Raw genomic sequence first — 19,753 nt, 5'->3', positions numbered from 1 at the left:
ACAGTGAAATTAATTATGATAGTGTGTGTTAAGCATTGTTTCATCTGGGGAGAGTTGACAATTCATTTAAAAGTGTTTTGACTAACCATTTCTCTAGTTAAAAATCATGAGTGCAAGTTTAATCTAACATAAATGGTACTAGGTTGGTAGACAGAAACCACCCAGGGAGGTACTACTGTCCTGCCAAGTGAGTGTAAAACGAAAGCCTGTAATTGTTTTACATGATGGTAGGATTGCTGATGTCTTTTGTCTGTCTCATGAACATGCCAGATTTCAGGTGTGTCTTGCTACTTCTGCTTACACTTAGGTCACACTGCACATACATGAACACGTTTATGTATGCACATTCATCTGAGTTTTCTTTGATTTTATCTTAATAGTTCTTGTTCTTATTGCTTTTTCTTTTACATCCATGGGGAAGTGGAATAAGAATCTGTCCTCTGTAAGCCATGCATGTTGTAAAAGGAAACTAAAATACTGGGAACAATGGGCTAGTAACCCCTATTCCCGTATAGCTTACTAAAAACAAAATGAAGAAAACTGTCAAAATGAGATGATTGAATGTGCATAGATGTTATGTGAATGATAAGAAAGAGATGATTGTGGATGTTATGAATGAGAAGAAGCTGGATGTCCTGGCTTTAAGTGAAACAAGGCTGAAGGGGGTGGGAGAGTTTCAGTGGGGGAGAAATAAATAAGATTAGGTCAGGGGTTTCAAATAGAGCTAAAGAAGGAGCAGCAATAACGTTGAAGGATAAGTTATGGTAGGAAAAGAAGGATTATGAATGTATTAATTCAAGGATTATGTGGAGTAAAATAAGGGTTGGATGTGAAAAGTGGGTTATAGTAAGCATTTATGCACCTGGAGAAGAGAGAAGTATAGAGAGAGAGAGAGAGAGAGAGAGAGAGAGAGAAATTTTGGGAAATATTCAGTGAGTGCATGGGGAGTTTTGAACCAAGTGTGAGAATACTTGTGGTTGGGGATTTCAGTGCTGAAGTGGGTAAAAATGTTGTGGAGGGAGTAGTAGGTAAATTTGGGGTGCCAGGGGTAAATGAAAATGGAGAGCCTTGAATTGAGCTATATGTGGAAAGAGGTTTGGTAATAAGTAATACATATTTTATGAAAAAGAGGATAAATAAATATACAAGGTATGATATGGCATGTAATGAAAGTAGTTTGTTAGATTATGTATTGGTGGATAAAAGGTTGATGGGTAGACTTCAGGATGCACACGTTTATAGAGAGGCAACTGATATATCGGATCATTATTTAGTTGTAGCTACAGTTAGAATAAGAGGTAGACAGGATGAAAGGAAAATGGCAGCAACAAGTAAGAGAGAGGTGAAAGTGTATAAACTAAGGGAGGAGGAAGTTAGGGTGAGGCATAAGCAACTATCGGCAGAAAGTTGGGCTAGTGCAAGTATGAGTAGCGGAGGGTTGAAGAGGGTTGGAATAGTTTTAAAAATGCAGTATTAGAATGTGGGGCAGAGTTTGTGGCTATAGGAGGGTGGGTACAGGACGAAAGAGGAGTGATTAGTGGAATAATGAAGTAAAGGTTGTGATAAAATAGAAAAAGGTAGCTTGAGAGAGGTTTTTACAAAGCAGAAGTGTTATAAGAGCAGTGTATATGGAGAGTAAAAGAAAGGTGAAGAGAGAGGTGAGAGAATGCAAAAGGAGAGTAGATGATAGAGTGGGAGAGGCACTGACAAGAAATTTTGATGAAAAGAAAAAATTTTGTAGTGAGATAAACAAGTTAAGAAAGCCTAGAGAACGAATGGATTTGTCAATAAAAAACAGAGGAGGGGAGTTAGTAGATGGGGAGCTGAAGGTTATTGGGTAGATGGCGAGAATATTTTGAGGAACTTTTAAATGTCGATGAAGAAAGGGAAGCGGTAATTTCATGCACTGGCTAGGGAAGTATAACATCTTTAAGGAGTGAAGAAGAGCAGGATGTGAGTGTGAGGGAGATGCGTGAGGCATTACATAGAATGAAAGTGGGTAAAGTAGCTAGACCTGATGGGATCATGACTGAAATGCTAAAAGTAGGGGGGCGGGATATAGTGTTGGAGTGGTTGGTATTTTTGTTTAATAGATATGTGAAATAGGGGAAGGTACCTAGGGATTTGCCGAGAACATGTATAGTTCCTTTATATAAAGGGAAGGGGGACAAAAGAGATTGTAAAAATTATAGGGGAATATTTAGATAAGGCTAAAGAGGTCTTTGTGGCATTTATGGATTTGGAAAAGGCGTATGACAGGGTGGATAGGGGGGCAATGTGGCAGATGTTGCAGGTGTATGGTGTAGGAGGTAGGTTACTGAAAGCAGTGAAGAGTTTTTACGAGGATAGTGAGGCTCAAGTTAGAGTACATAGGAAAGAGGGAAATTATTTCCCAGTAAAAGTAGGCCTTAGACAAGGATGTGTGATGTCACCGTGGTTGTTTAATATATTTATAGATGAGGTTGTAAGAGAAGTAAATGCGAGGGTCTTGACAAGAGGCGTGGAGTTAAAAGATAAAGAATCACACATAAAGTGGGAGTTGTCACAGTTGCTCTTTGCTGATGACACTGTGCTCTTGGGAGATTCTGAAGAGAAGTTGCAGAGATTGGTGGATGAATTTGGTAGGGTGTGCAAAAGAAGAAAATTAAAAGTGAATACAGGAAAGAGTAAGGTTATGAGGATAAAAAAAATATTAGGTGATGAAAGATTGGATATCAGATTGGAGGGAGAGAGTATGGAGGAGGTGAATGTATTCAGATATTTGGGAGTGGATGTGTCAGCGGATGGGTCTATGAAGGATGAGGTGAATCATAGAATTGATGAGGGGAAAAGGGTGAGTGGTGCACTTAGGAGTCTGTGGAGACAAAGAACTTTATCCTTGGAGGCAAAGAGAGGAATGTATGAGAGTATAGTTTTACCAACATTCTTATATGGGTGTGAAGCATGGGTGATGAATGTTGCAGCGAGGAGAAGGCTGGAGGCAGTGGAGATGTCATGTCTGAGGGCAATGTGTGGTGTGAATATAATGCAGAGAATTCGTAGTTTGGAAGTTAGGAGGAGGTGCGGGATTACCAAAACTGTTGTCCAGAGGGCTGAGGAAGGGTTGTTGAGGTGGTTCGGACATGTAGAGAGAATGGAGCGAAACAGAATGACTTCAAGAGTGTATCAGTCTGTAGTGGAAGGAAGGCGGGGTAGGGGTCGGCCTAGGAAAGGTTGGAGGGAGGGGCTAAAGGAGGTTTTGTGTGCAAGGGGCTTGGACTTCCAGCAGGCATGCGTGAGCGTGTTTGATAGGAGTGAATGGAGACGCATGGTTTTTAATACTTGACGTGCTGTTGGAGTGTGAGCAAAGTAACATTTATGAAGGGGTTCAGGGAAACCGGCAGGCCGGACTTGAGTCCTGGAAATGGGAAGTACAGTGCCTGCACTCTGAAGGAGGGGTGTTAATGTTGCAGTTTAAAAAATGTAGTGTAAAGCACCCTTCTGGCAAGACAGTGATGGAGTGAATGATGGTGAAAGTTTTTCTTTTTCGGGCCACCCTGCCTTGGTGGGAATCGGCCAGTGTGATAATAAAAAAAATAATAATTTTACTGAGTATACCAGGAAAAGTGTACAGTAGGGTTATTATTGAAAGGATTAGAGTTAAGACAGAGCGTAGGATGGCGGATGAGCAAGGAGGCTTCAGAGTGGGTAGGGTATGTGTAGATCAAGTGTTTACATTGAAGCATATATGTGAACAGTATTTAGATAAACGTAGGGAAGTTTTCATTGCATTAACCCTTTGAGGGTTTTCGTCGTACTAGTACGTCTTACGCGTAGGGGTTTTTGACGTACTAGTACTCATAAATTCTAGCGACCTCAAATCTAGTGGGAGAAAGCTGGTAGGCCTTCATATGAAAGAATGGGTCTATGTGGTCAGTGTGCACAGTCTAAAAAAAATCCTGCAGCACACGGTGCATAATGAGAAAAAAAAAACTTTTTCCATTTTTTTTTAATAAATCAGCGACTTTGCAGTGTATTTTCGTATAGTATTTATTGTTGTATTCTAGTTTTCTTGGTCTCATTTTATAGAATGGAAGACATATTACTGAAATTGAGATGATTTTGACTGGTTTTACAATGAAAGGTGCCTTGAAATTGAGCTCAAAGTAGCAGAAATGTTCGATTTTTACCAAACTTCAAAAGTAAACAAATCGTGCCAAGCGTGCAATACACGTCAACTGGTGAGTCTAATATTCTTTCACAAGTGCACCAATAATATTTATACCATTTTTTACACTAATGCAGTAGTCTGCATAACAGTAAATCTTATATTTTTTGTGAGAATAAAAATTCAAAGTGGAAAGCAAAAGAATATAAGAGGGGCCTTGAGACGTGACTAATGACTAGAGGAAATGTCATTTTAGTGCCAGGAATGTCTTTCTTGTTTATTCTGGACCCTATTCCGAAATTGCCATCTTTTGAAATTTGTGTGAAATTGGCAAAATTGCTAAATTCTGACCACTGTACTGGATAGTTGAATTTATAAATGGGTGGTTTCTTGCACCCATTCGATAGAAAAAATGGAGTTCTAGCGAAATATTCATGTTTTTTGTCGACTAGTACAGTGAAATTGGCCGAAAATGGGGCTCAAAGTGGGCAAAATCGCCGATCCGTAAACATCGCCGAGACCGCTAACTTTGCAAGAGCATAATTCCGTAAGTTTTCTATCAAATTTCAAACTTTTGGTGTCGTTATGATCGGGAAAAGATTCTCTATCTTTTCATAAGAGAAAATAATTTTTTTTTTTTTTAAATTTGGCCGACCCTGAGAACGAGTTTCGGAGAGGGCCTGTCGACCCTCAAAGGGTTAATGGATTAAGAAAAGGCATATGATAGAGTGGATAGGGGAGCAATGTGGCAGATGTTGCAAGTACATTGGTACCTTGGGATACGAACTTATTTCGTTGCAGAAGGTTGCTCGAGTGCTGATATCAAACGAATTTGTTCCCATAAGGAATAATGTAAATTACATTAATCCATTTCAGACCCTGAAAAATGCACTTACAAAAGCACCTACATAAATACACTTAGATAACTGTTTGAGTTTTGAGCTGTTCGTATCCTGATATACCACTGTATATGGAATAGGTAGTAAATTACCAAATGCTGTAAAGAGTTTTTATGAGGATAGTGAGGCTTAGGGTGTGTAGAAGAGAGGGAGACTACTTCCTGGTAAAAGTAGGTCTTAGACAGTGATGTGTAATGTCACCATGGTTGTTTATAGATGGGGTTGTAAAAGAAGTAAATACTAGGGTGTTGGGGAGAGGGGTGGGATTAAATTATAGGGAATCAAATACAAAATTAGAGTTGACACAGTTACTTTTTTGCTGATGATACTGTGCTTATGGGAGATTCTAAAGAAAAGTTGCGAAGGTTAGTGGACGAGTTTGGGAGGGTGTGTAAAGGTAGAAAGTTGAAAGCGAACATAGATAAGAGTAAGGTGATGAGGGTATCAAATGATTTAGATAAAGAAAAATTGGATATCACATTGGAGAGAGGGAATATGGAAGAAGTGAATGTTTTCAGATATTTGGGAGTTGACTTGTCAGCGGATGGGTTTATGAAGGATGAGGTAAACCATAGAATTGATGAAGGAAAAAAGGTGAGTGGTGCATTGAGGTATATGTGGAGTCAAAAAACATTATCTATGGAGGCAAAGAAGGGAATGTATGAAAGTATAGTGGTACCAACATTCTTATATGGGTGTGAAGCTTGGGTTGTAAATGCTGCAACGAGGAGGCAGTTGGAGGCAGTGGAGATGTCCTGTCTGAGGGCAATGTGTGGTGTAAATATTGTGCAGAGAATTCGGAGTGTGGAAATTAGGAAATGGTGTGGAGTTAATAAAAGTATTAGGGCTGAAGAGGGGTTGTTGAGGTGGTTTGGTCATTTAGAGAGAATGGATCAAAGTAGAATGACATGGAAATTGTATAAATCTGTAGGGGAAGGAAGGCCGGGTAGGGGTTGTCCTCGAAAAGGTTGGAGGGAGGGGGTAAAGGAGGTTTTGTGGGCAAGGGGCTTGGACTTCCAGCAAGCGTGTATGAGTGTGTTAGATAGGAGTGAATGGAAACAAAAGTTTTTTGGGACCTGACGATCTGTTGGAGTGTGAGCAGGGTAATATTTAATGAAGGGATTCAGGGAAACTGGTTATTTTTATATTGCCTGCACTTGAAAAGAAGGGTTTGGGATATTTGCAGTTTGGATGGATATGTTGTATATGTTTATATATGCTTCTAAACTGTTGTATCTGGGTGCCTCTGCAAAAACAGTGATTATGTATGAGTGAGGTAAAAGTGTTGAATGATGATGAAAGTATTTTCTTTTTGGAGATTTTCTTTCGTTATTGATCACTCTGCCTTGGTGGGAGACGGCCAACTTGTTGAAAAAAAAATATAAGTACGTATCTCTGAGAATTGTAAAAAAAAAAAAAAAAGATTTCTTCTCCTTTTTTATGGTAAATTAACAGTATTACCTGTGGCCCTGTAAACTCCAACAATATTACCTATATATTTTGTTATATATTCCTGATGCAAAATGATGTGAAACACCTAGTTACACTTAATGAATCTTTCACTCAATTTCCCCAGAATCTTTCTGCTTTTTAAAAGCAGTATCATTGATTAAAGCTTCTTTCTAAGTTTATTTTATTTTTGAATTGACTGCAAGGTTTTGTAATATACTATACCATTGTAAAATCTGTAATAACAATTTAGTGGAGCATATCAAAAGCTTCTGTGTGTGAAGTAGCTGTGCCAAAAATATGTTGTCCATTCATCATTTCATAAATATTTTTTCGCCAAACATTTAATAAAAAGGTTCTTATGGTAAGAGCTACCAAAAAAAAAAAAAAATTAATATAGAAAGGCTAATAAACCCTAATAAAGTAACATTTGACCTTTTTTAATTGTTAACTTTCGTGTTTGTCTTACAAGCTTAGCTTATATATCTTTGTATATCAAGAAATCTAGAATTAAATCTTTGAACCTATCCACTGCTATTCACAAATAACTTACACTTATGAGAAGAATCATATGATGACATTTTGACCTATCCTGGACCATTGTCAAGTCACAACTAAGTAAGAAAAAAAAAACAGCTGCAGAAAATCTGGCCAATGTTGAGCAGGACTAGTCATAAAATAATGAGAGTAAGTTACATGGTGATGGAGTAATGAAAGTAAATTACATGGTGATGGAGTAATGAAAGTAAATTACATGGTGATGGATATCAAACACTCTTAATACTTTTTCTAAGGAGCAGAGGAGAACTGCAGTAGGCCTACTAGCTACTGATAAAACCATGTCACAGAACTGCTGGTTGTAAAATCGTATTAAAAGTATCATGGCTGAATTTTTATAGCCTTGGTTCTGCTACTAGCATGGATCAAGGTTCGAGTATCCATGTACTCTTTTATTTATTCAGTGATGGCCATTCATTACAACTTTTCTGGGTTTTATAGAATATGGTTTTGAGGTGTATCAGAATAGGTGTGCCATGAAAGTTGTAAGGGTGTGGGATGAGACAGTAGTCTCATTTGCTGCTGTTGATAATACGAATTATTCTTTTCTTTACTTAAAATTATCCTTTTGCAACCCTCGTAGCTGATTGGTTATAGCCCTGGGCCTGGTACTTCCATAGAACACAGTTTGAGTCCCCATCCACACATCTGCTTGTTTGCAGACAGTCATTCATTATGACTTATCATGGGTTTACAGACTATGTGACTTTATGGGGTATGAGGATAGATGTGCCCTGAAAGTTGGGGTTGTGGAATAAAACAGTAGGGTCACAGTTGAGGGCCTCTGAAATAAGCATGTCACAGAGGTACTGGTTGTAAAATCAACCCTCTCTTACTATCCTCATGGCTGTGATTACAGCTCTGGGCCTGCTATCCCCATAGAACATGTTTTCAGTCCCCCATCCATTCTTCTTTTCATGGACACTTGTTCACTTTGACTTATTAAGACATGTGCTGAATATATTTAGTGTATTTTTTACATTTTTGTAGGGAAGCATATTCAAATTTTATCACATTTGTTTTTTGTAAATAAAGTGTGCATTGCAAGTTTTGTGTGAATAATACTGCTTATTATATTAAGTGTTTGAGTTTGATATACTTGGCTTTCTTAGTGACTCAGCGACCTACGTGTGCTTCTAGTGAGTTCACCTGTCGTGATGGCAGCTGTATCACCATTTCTGCAAGGTGCAATAATCTGATTGATTGTCCTGATTATTCAGACGAATTGGAATGTCGTAAGTTTCCATGTAGAGGAGAACTGAAGCTTTTGAGGATCATTTGAGAGTCTTTCACTGTAGCATTTGTTCTCTAACCTGATGCCAGGAATCTGCTGCATGAGTAATAATTTGGGGGAGTTCGTCCATGTTTTATCGTTTAGATACTGTTTGTTACTAAGATCTATCAACTATTTTTTATGTTATTGTTTTTGTTATTATGATTGTCAAGACATTTACTGTGTCATGTAACTTGAACTGTCTATTCTGTGTCTGTGTGCCTTATGTGTGGGAAGTAAGAGCTACAGAATATTTATTCAGCCGGAAAAATATTGTGCATGTATATGCTGTCACAGAGTGCATCATTTTAATAATTCACCATCATTTGCTTAAGCATGTATCATAGTCTGGCTTGGTGATATTTTATTTTTTCCTTACCATTCTTGTACATTTACTACGGTATATTAATTATTTATATTTGCCTTCTCATTATAAAATTAAATTAATATTGTAACATAAATGTTCACAAATCTATTCAAGTTTGTTAAAAGAAAATTAAATGTTATAATCAATATACAAAGAATAAAAGGTGGCAGCAAAATTGCTGAATAAAAAGTAGCAACTGTATGAGATATTAAATACTGCAAGTAGCTCCTAGGTATACTTTGTAAAGAAAAAGACCAAAAATGATGTGGACATGAACCTTCCACAACAGAGACACAGAACCCATTGAGATAAGTAAAAAATAAAGGAATTATCATTGAATATTGACAAAACAGTAAGGATAGAATTACTACTGGATATAAACATAAGTAAAACAGTAGGACCAAGCAAGATATCTACTTGAGTTTTGAAGGAATGTGTACAACAACTTAGCAGTGCTCGTTTCATGACTTAGTATACTCATTAAAACTGTGAACTGGAGAGCAAATAGAAAACATTAATATAAAAATTCTGGAAAAAGCCATTAAAATTAATAAAGCTCCAGAAAAGAAAAATTGTTATTTTAACTATTTAAGAAAAAAAAAAGATTAGTAGATTACATTTCTTTTATGTTATCTTTTAATAATATTCCCTATAAAATTCTATTTTGAAAACAACATAAGAAATTTTTTAATAATATAAAAATGAGAAATGTAACAAAAGGAAAAAGTTTTATTTTGGGCAGTACGTACCTCAATAATATATTATTATATGAAGGAAAGAATAAATACTTTATGAATATGTGGATGACGAAGAGAAATTCCTTGGAAAAGAGGTAATGTATCATAAATTACAAACCATAAGTCGACCTGGGCAACAAGACAAGGGATGTTCTTTCAGTCCCCCAAAATATTATTTGTTTTTTTGAGTTTTGTATAAATACAATTAGGTTATGGTTTTTAAATTTTTATAAATATCTGTAGTTAAGAGGAGCACAAGTCACCAGCCATACAAAAGTACATGAGTCACAATCCTTACACAAGCACACATCACCAGCCATATCAAGTGCGCAAGTGCATGAGTCACCATCGTTACACAAGTATGTGAGTCAATCCTTACACATGTGTATGAGTCACAATTCATTCACAAGTGTACAAGTTGCAAACCTTACACAAGCACACACATTAGCCATACACAAGTGCATGAATTACAGTCCTTACACAAGCACACAGATCACCAGTCATACAAAAGTACAAGTTGAGTGACTAGTAAAAGATAATTTTTAATGTACTCTGCAGTTTTGTAGGTTATTGCCACATAATGGAAATGGGAGAATGTGATAACAGCTTGTTAATGTGATAAAATATTTACAGTGTCAAAAAGAGGTCTTGAGTTACCATGAAGCTCACATTAATTAAGTTGTGATAACTTTATTTGTCACATTCACAAGCTTTAAAAGGTCAAATATGTTGATATGGAAAACGCTGAAAAAGTTGTTTGCAATGTACAGTAGGCTAAAATTTAATTATATAGAGGCACTGTCATGTCCGCTCTTAGAAATTTGTGTTTTAGATACTAAAGATTTAAAGATGAGCTACAAAGAAAGGCTAAAAGCACTAAAAATGCCCTCAATGGTTCATAAAGATAAAAAAAAAGCCACTGTAATAACTACAAATAAGGTTATAAAAGGATTAAAATTACAGAAGATTTCTTAACTCTCTTTATGAGCAACAGACTACAATTATATACTGAGAAAAATGTTATACCAAAAGAATCTCAGAAAGCTTTTCTCCACACAGTAGTAGAACACTTGAATGAAATCTAAGAGAAGGTAGTAATTTCTACTTCTACTGAAAACATGATTTTTTTTAATGAAAAACACTGAAGACAGGAAACCCTATAGCATATCTCTGTCCTTTTAGCTACAAATAGGTAATCTCCCTCATACTTATTTGCTATGTATATATGTAAAGGGTTTTGCTGCCTTTCATGTATTCTGAGATCGCTCCTATATTATGTTGCTTACTAAAATAATGTAACATCAGTATTTCCACTGCTTTTGTTTTCTTGGTGGAGCCTTACACATTGTTTTTCTATTTATTTGTAAGGATTTCTTAATTCGTACATCATAATTTTAATATTGTTGTATCTTATAATGGGTGCAGTATTATTTTAAAAATCAAAAGTACTGTTTCTCATCATATAATTTCTCAAGTTGTCAAAGCACCAGTAATTCAGAGCATTTCAGTTGTTATTAAGCATCCAGTTAAATCATTTTTAAATTCACCTTTTACAAAAAATTCAGCAAAATACAGAAATAAGACTAGGAATTTTGTCAGTTGCACACTCTTAGTTGTCATTCAATCAAATCGTTACCATGTTAGCTTTATGCAGTTGTAGAAAGACACATATGACTAAACTTTCTTACACAGCCACACATGCACAGATCTGTGCACTCAGCAGTGCATTAGTAATACTGACAGTCACATTCAGTATTGTATTATTACCTAAATTGGTGCTTTCTTTCTTAGCTTGGACCTCAGAAGAAAAAAAATTTTTTTTAATGAGTCTCCTATATATTCCCTAGCCTTTGGCATTATATATCCATAGAATAAAATGTAATGAATGAATGAATAACATATTTTGTCATGATTTTGAACTTGGCATTTCTGACATTCATTGTGCAGTAAACCCTCCACATAATGAACCTCTATATAACAGACTTCAGAAATATGAAACAAAATCCTCTGAGTCAGTCAATTTGGAAACAATGGACCAACTTAATTGTTTATAGACTTGTTCACTATTGTTACAACCACAGCAAAACAATCATCTTTTTATCCACTACAATTGCTTGCTATTACCAGCCACCCACTTTTCCCTATTAGTCCATTACATGGAGGGTTTACTGTAATTCATGGTCATATTCTGTTTTACACAAAACATATTACCTTATCTCTTTTCAAATCATCCAAGGATTTCTGGATATGCTTTTTTGAGTAGTTGGTAACCAGTTCCTTGTACTCATAAAAAAAGGTACAGCAAATATGATTTTTAAGTATTACAATACCTTTTCCTTCCATTGATGAATTGTTACCAATTAGTTCAACTTTTCTGCATAATTAAAAAACCTGATCCAGTTAAATTAGAACCTGCTTCATTTTAGCTAATTTATGCAATGGTGACTATTTGTAAATTTTTATTTTATTTTATTTAACAAATCCCGCATTATCTGGCTTCTTTCCTTCTCTGTCCAAGTTTTGGTCAGAGTATGACCCTTAGCTTGCCATTGACAGCCCCGCACATGTGCAGTCCTCCCGAGAGTTTCCTCTGCAGCAATGGCTACTGCATCCGAGCAGATCAGCGTTGCGATGGAACCACTGATTGCCAAGACACCAGTGATGAGAAAGATTGTCCACGTAAGCCCTCCCCTCTCCCTCCCAGGAAGCCCCATGCTAGAAACATTTCACCCTAATTGACACACTTCTTTCCCTTACACTCACTCGTATATTACAGTCATTATTACACCCATGTTTATTACAGGCATTTATCTGTGATTAGTAAAGGACAACTCTGTTAAATAAGAACTTCAAATTTTTCAAATTATAAGTATTTATTATTCATATCTAAAATACAGAGAAAAGCCAGTTGATTATGTAATTAATTGAGATGAAAAAATAATTAAATAGGTTGTTTTTGTAGTTGACAGGGAATAACTTTTAATATAGAATTACTTAGTTATTTAATCATAAATAAACATTTTTTAAAAATCTACTGCAGTTCTATTGAATATCAATTTTATCATGGTTAATAAAATATGAACAGATTCTGTAATAATAATAAAACTAATAACAATAATTATGGATGTACAGTACTCTGTCTAGTCATGGTTTCCCTAGAAGAAGACTGTAAATTCTGTGCTAAATTTCTTGTCTGTAAAGTTTCATAACTTTGCTGCATTCAGTCAATGTTATCATATCTTCTAAATTTAGATCACTATTTATAACAAATTTTAGTTTTTTTTTGTTCAATAAGAAATTTTTGCTACAAAGAATTAACAAACCACAATGTTTCGTTTGGATGACACTCTTCATATTATATTTGTGTACATTTTAAAGGGACTGGTAGTGTTCAGGGCATAGTTCAAGGACTGGCACTTTGGTTTAGCTCTAGCACATTACCTCTCAAGGTGTTATGTTAGGAAGGAGGCTCAACATACTAAAGAATATTAGTGCCAGGGGCTTAGACATGCATGTGTGAGCATGTTAGATAGGAGTGGCGAAACAAATGGTTTTTAAGATTTGACGAGCTGTTGGAGTATGAGCAAGGAATTATTTTTTGAAGGGATTCAGGGAAACTCGTTAGCCAGACTTGAGTCCTGGAGGTGGGAAGTACAGTGTCTGCACTCTAAATGAGGGGTTTGGGATATTTGCTGTTTAGACTGTTGTATCTGTGTGCCTCTGACAAGACAGTGATAGTGTAAATGATGGTGTTAGTGTTTTTTTTTGGGTCACCCTGCCTCAGTGGGAGACGGGCAGCATGTTAAAAAAAAAAAAAGTTCATTTGAAATGTTGATCTAGTTAAAAAATGTGGGGAGCGTGATAAAATTAAGATACAAATGTATAAATTAAGATACAAATGTATAAATTAAGATACAAATGTATAAATCAGCAGTTACATGGCATGCCCTATTATGTGCAAATCTTTGTCTTACATTTGTTGTCTGTCATTTCTGGGATGGGAGAAGACTTTTTTGGTTTAGTTTACTGTACTATTATGAAGAGTCTCATAATGTACCGAGTGCGTGTTTTTTATTCTCTTGCTGACTAGTATGTTTCATGAATATTATTTGTGCTCCATGAGACTACACTTCACAAGGAAAATATTAGATAAGCAAAGTTATGGTCTCCTCGCTCTTATCACTAACAAGGTGTTATAATGTTTAGGGAACAGTGCAGTAATTCCTCAGTTGAATGGCTTTAGGTTTAAGACTTTATACCTAGGATCTTATGTGACATCCTTGCGGCAGTTTTTGAAACTGATTATTTGCATTCTGGAATTAGTTATTACTTTGAATTTGTACAGTACAGTATACTGTACTTGAGTAACATGTCAATAGTAGTGTATTATTTTGTTATACATATACAGTAGCTTCAGTACATATAGTGTGCTGTATGCTTTTGTAGTTTATTTGCCTCTGTACATTGACTACTGTTGTGAATATTTATTATCAGACACATTCTACTGTGGCTGCTACTCTCACAAAAAAAAAAATTGTTTTACTATGCCAGTTCTGTCTTGGTCTCAGCCATTTAGATTATAAATAGAGCTTTCTTATCATTGTTGTATTAGATGAATGTGAGGCTGGGATAATTACAGTTCACTAAATAGTAGTTTTTGAAGAGCATATGTTTTTTTTTTGTCACCCTATTTTGATGGGAGATGTTCAGTGTAGAATTTGATTATTACTGTATTGGGCCACTCCTAATACCTTTGCACTGTTGCCAGCTCTTGAAAAATTGTAGTTTGTAACATAAAAGGCCTCGAGGTATCATTCAACTTATTCCTGTGTTGGGAATATTTGCTGTTTGGGGGGTCATTTGAACTGTCGTATCTCTAGCAAGACAGTGATGGTCAGAACGATGGTGAAACCTTTTCTTTTTTGGATCACCCTGCCTCGGTGTGAGAGGGCCAGTTTATTAAAACAAGCACGCACGTGCGCGTACACACATGCACACGCACATACACACGCGTACACATGAGCACACACACACACATGCGCGCACACACACGCGTGCACACACGCGTGCACACACATGCGCACACACACGCATGCACACACATGCACACACACACACACACACACACACACACACACACACACACACACACACACACACACACACACACACACACACACACACACACACACACACACACACACACTGGAGGACCAAGCAGGGATAACAGGGAAGGCACTACAATGGATCAGGGAATACTTGTCAGGAAGACAGCAGCGAGTCATGGTACGTGGCGAGGTGTCAGAGTGGGCACCTGTGACCAGCGGGGTCCCACAGGGGTCAGTCCTAGGATCAGTGCTGTTTCTGGTATTTGTGAACGACATGACGGAAGGAATAGACTCTGAGGTGTCCCTGTTTGCAGATGACGTGAAGTTGATGAGAAGAATTCACTCGATCGAAGACCAGGCAGAACTACAAAGGGATCTGGACAGGCTGCAGACCTGGTCCAGCAATTGGCTCCTGGAGTTCAATCCCACCAAGTGCAAAGTCATGAAGATTGGGGAAGGGCAAAGAAGACCGCAGACGGAGTACAGTCTAGGGGGCTAGAGACTACAAACCTCACTCAAGGAAAAAGATCTTGGGGTGAGTATAACACCAGGCACATCTCCTGAAGCACACATCAACCAAATAACTGCTGCAGCATATGGGCGCCTAGCAAACCTCAGAACAGCATTCCGACATCTTAATAAGGAATCATTCAGGACCCTGTACACCGTGTACGTTAGGCCCATATTGGAGTATGCGGCACCAGTTTGGAACCCACACCTAGCCAAGCACATAAAGAAACTAGAGAAAGTGCAAAGGTTTGCAACAAGACTAGTCCCAGAGCTAAGAGGTATGTCCTACGATGAGAGGTTAAGGGAAATCAACCTGACGACACTGGAGGACAGGAGAGATAGGGGGGACATGATAATGACATACAAAATACTGAGAGGAATTGACAAGGTGGACAAAGACAGGATGTTCCAGAGATTGGACACAGTAACAAGGGGACACAGTTGGAAGTTGAAGACACAGATGAATCACAGGGATGTTGGGAAGTATTTCTTCAGCCACAGAGTAGTCAGTGAGTGGAATAGTTTGGGAAGCGATGTAGTGGAGGCAGGATCCATACATAGCTTTAAGCAGAGGTATGATAAAGCTCACGGCTCAGGGAGAGTGACCTAGTAGCGATCAGTGAAGAGGCGGGGCCAGGAGCTCGGACTCGACCCCCGCAACCTCAACTAAGTGAGTACAGGAGGAGAGTGGTCGAACACCTGGAAAGGAACAAGATTATAAATGAAAACCAGCATGGGTTCATGGAAGGAAAATCTTGTATCACAAACCTCCTGGAGTTTTATGACAAGGTAACAGAAGTAAGACACGAGAGAGAGGGGTGGGTAGATTGCATTTTCCTAGACTGCAGGAAGGCCTTTGACACAGTTCCCCACAAGAGATTAGTGCAGAAGCTGGAGGATCAGGCGCACGTAAAAGGGAGGGCACTGCAATGGATAAGGGAATACCTGACAGGGAGGCAGCAACGAGTCATGGTACGTGAAGAGGTATCACAGTGGGCGCCTGTTACGAGCGGGGTCCCACAGGGGTCAGTTCTAGGACCAGTGCTATTTTTGATATATGTGAACGACATGATGGAAGGAATGGACTCTGAAGTGTCCCTGTTCACAGATGACGTGAAGTTGATGAGAAGAATTAAATCGGACGAGGATGAGGCAGGACTGCAAAGAGACCTGGACAGGCTGGACATGTGGTCCAGCAACTGGCTTCTCGAATTCAATCGAGCCAAATGCAAAGTCATGAAGATTGGTGAGGGGGCAAAGAAGACCGCAGACAGAGTATAGGCTAGGTGGACAAAGACTACAGACCTCACTCAGGGCGATAGACCTTGGGGTGACCATAACACCGAGCACATCACCAGAGGCACACATCAACCAAATAACCGCTGCAGCATACGGGCGCCTGGCAAACCTGAGTATAGCGTTCCGATACCTTAATAAGGAATCGTTCAAGACACTGTACACTGTGTATGTTAGGCCCATACTGGAGTATGCAGCACCAGTCTGGAACCCACACCTGGTCAAGCACGTCAAGAAGTTATAGAAAGTACAAAGGTTTGCAACAAGGCTAGTCCCAGAGCTCAAGGGAATGTCGTACGAGGAAAGGTTAAGGGAAATCGGACTGACGACACTGGAGGACAGAAGGGTCAGGGGAGACATGATAACGACATACAAGATACTGCAGGGAATAGACAAGGTGGACAGAGATAGGATGTTTCAGAGAGGGGACACAGGGACAAGGGGTCACAACTGGAAGCTGAAGACTCAGACGAGTCACAGGGAAGTTAGGAAGTATTTCTTCAGTCATAGAGTTGTCAGCAAGTGGAATAGCCTAGCAAGTGAAGTAGGCAGGAACCATACATAGTTTTAAGAAGAGGTATGACAAAGCTCAGGAAGCAGAGAGAGAGAGGATCCAGTAGCGATCAGTGAAAAGGCGGGGCCAGGAGCTGAGTCTCGACCCCTGCAACCACAATTAGGTGAGTACAATTAGGTGAGTACACACACACACACACACACACACACACAGGACAGGAGAGATAGGGGGGACATGATAACGACATATAAAATACTGAGAGGAATTGACAAGGTGGACAAAGACAGGATGTTCCAGAGATTGGACACAGTAACAAGGGGACATAGTTGGAAGCTGAAGACACAGATGAATCACAGGGATGTTAGGAAGTATTTCTTCAGCCACAGAGTAGTCAGTAAGTGGAATAGTTTGGGAAGCGATGTAGTGGAGGCAGGATCCATACATAGCTTTAAGCAGAGGTATGATAAAGCTCACGGCTCAGGGAGAGTGACCTAGTAGCGATCAGTGAAGAGGCGGGGCCAGGAGCTCGGACTCGACCCCCGCAACCTCAACTAGGTGAGTACAACTAGGTGAGTACACACACACACACACACACCAGGAGGCCTGGTCTCAGACCGGGCCGCGGGGGCGTACCCCCGGCTCCAGGTAAACCTAGGCACCTGTGATGAGCGGGGTTCCACAGGGGTTGGTCCTAGGACCAGTGCTATTTTTGGTATGTGTGAATGACATGATGGAAGGGTTAGACTCAGAAGTGTCCCTGTTTGCAGATGATGTGAAGTTAATGAGGAAAATTGAATCAGATGAGGATCAGGCAGGACTTCAAAGAGACCTGGACAGGCTGGACACCTGGTCCAGCAACTGGTTTCTCGAATTTAACCCCGTCAAATGCAAAGTCATGAAGATCGGGGAAGGGCAAAGAAGACCGCAGACGAAGTATAGGCTAGGTGGCCTACAGCCTGTTGCAGGCTGTAGGTCTATCCGTGAACTGAGAGAGGGACAGGGTGACTCCAGCCCAGAAACAGCACTGTGTAACGTCACGTTAGCCGCTAAGTCTAGCAAGGGATCGTCTGTATAATACATATGGATGGTACTAACTAGGATACTCAGCTGTGCTACACAACATATACGGGGGATCAGCAACTATGCTAACATATCCTACGATGAAAGGTTGAGGGAAATCGGCCTGATGACACTGGAGGACAGGAGGGTCAGGGGAGACATGTTAATGACATACAAAATAGTGCGTGGAATAAATAAGGTGGATAGAGACAGGATGTTCCAGAGAGGGGACACAGAAACAAGGGGTCGCAGTTGGAAGCTGAAGACTCAGACGAGTCACAGGGACGTTAGGAAGTATTTCTTCAGTCATAGAGTTGTCAGGAAGTGGAATAGCCTAGCAAGTGAAGTAGTGGAGGCAGGAACCATACATAGTTTTAAGAAGAGGTATGACAAAGCTCAGGAAGCAGAGAGAGAGAGGACCTAGTAGCGATCAGCGAAGAGGCGGGGCCAGGAGCTGAGTCTCGACCCCTGCAACCACAATTAGGTGAATTAGGTGAGTACACTCACACTCACACACACTCACTCTCACTCTCACATACACTCTCTCACACTCTCACACTCACACTCTCACACTCACACCCTCACACTGTCTCTCACTCTCTCACTCTCTCACACTCTCTCACACTCTCTCACCCTCTCTCACCCTCTCTCACCCTCTCTCTCACTCTCTCACACTCTCTCACACTCTCTCAAACTCTCAAACTCTCAAACTCTCAAACTCTCAAACTCTCTCACACTCACACACTCTCTCACATTCTCTCACACTCTCTCACACTCTCTCACACTCTCTCACACTCTCTCACACTCTCACACTCTCTCACACTCTCTCACACTCTCTCTCTCTCTCTCACACTCTCTCTCTCTCTCTCTCTCTCTCTCTCTCTCTCTCTCTCTCTCTCTCTCTCTCTCTCTCTCTATCTCTCTCTCTATCTCTCTCTCTCTCTCTCTATCTCTCTCTCTATCTCTCTCTCTCTCTATCTCTCTCTCTCTCTCTCTCTCTCTCTCTCTCTCTCTCTCTCTCTCTCTCTCTCTCTCTCTCTCTCACACACACACACACACACACACACACACACACACACACACACACACACACACACACACACACACACACTCACTCACTCACTCACTCACTCACTCACTCACTCTTGCTTTCACTCTCACACTCACATTTATTATTTTAAGAACAGCTATCTTCTGCCAAGAGAGGATGACCTAAAGAAGGAAACACATTCACGATCATTCATTCAAGCACTGTCTAATCAGGAGCGTGCTGACATTATGGTTTAGATGACCCTCTGATTGCAACATCTCTACCCCCTCTTTATGAATGCATGCACTGCAGTTCTCACCTTCAGGATTCAAGTTTAGCTATCCAGTTTCCGCTGAATCCTTTGTAAATGTTACCCTGATCACACAACAACAGTGCATTAAGTTGTAAAAACCACTTGTCTCCACTCCAATATAATGCAGAGAACTGTTGGATGTTTAAGCCCTTAGCCCTGAAAACTGCCTTTACCTCCTCCTTCCAATCCTTTCTTCTGTCCACTTCAGATTTGTGTACCTTCTTAAGAAGTCATCTTATTCTTCTCTGTCCTCTCTAAATATCCAAACCATTTCATCAGCCCTTCCCCAGCCTTGCAAATTATATTTTTGTAAACTGTACTATTTTGTACTATCTTTACACTCTGCATATACACCACACACAACTTAAAATATGACTATATTGCCTCCAGCCTCCTCACTGCAATGTTTAAAGCCCATGCCTTGGCCACATGTGAAAGTGTCGGTACCTACCACTACTCTCTTATTTCATATTTCTTGTTGCTGCCATAGACA

The 19,753-nt window shown here is 39.3% G+C and overlaps 1 protein-coding gene across 50 annotated transcripts in view; it reads left to right on the top strand.

The window, feature by feature from the left end:
- Nucleotides 1-19,753, top strand: part of trol (terribly reduced optic lobes) — a 960,590-nt gene that overhangs the window by 426,343 nt on the left and 514,494 nt on the right. For 43 of the 50 annotated variants that reach the window (XM_070082142.1, XM_070082177.1, XM_070082160.1 and 40 more), the window contains 2 exons: nucleotides 8,166-8,288; nucleotides 11,987-12,109. The exons of 3 other annotated variants lie outside the window; for them this stretch is intronic. In XM_070082142.1, coding sequence (XP_069938243.1) covers nucleotides 8,166-8,288; nucleotides 11,987-12,109 — 246 coding nt within the window. The remainder of the gene's footprint in view (nucleotides 1-8,165; nucleotides 8,289-11,986; nucleotides 12,110-19,753) is intronic. 4 more of the 50 variants (XM_070082165.1, XM_070082153.1, XM_070082140.1 and 1 more) reach the window with 2 other exon arrangements.

This window comes from Cherax quadricarinatus, chromosome 7 (assembly GCF_038502225.1).
Source record: "Cherax quadricarinatus isolate ZL_2023a chromosome 7, ASM3850222v1, whole genome shotgun sequence".
Classification (NCBI taxonomy): Eukaryota; Metazoa; Arthropoda; class Malacostraca; order Decapoda; family Parastacidae; genus Cherax; species Cherax quadricarinatus.
This window is presented reverse-complemented; position numbering and strand designations above follow the sequence as displayed.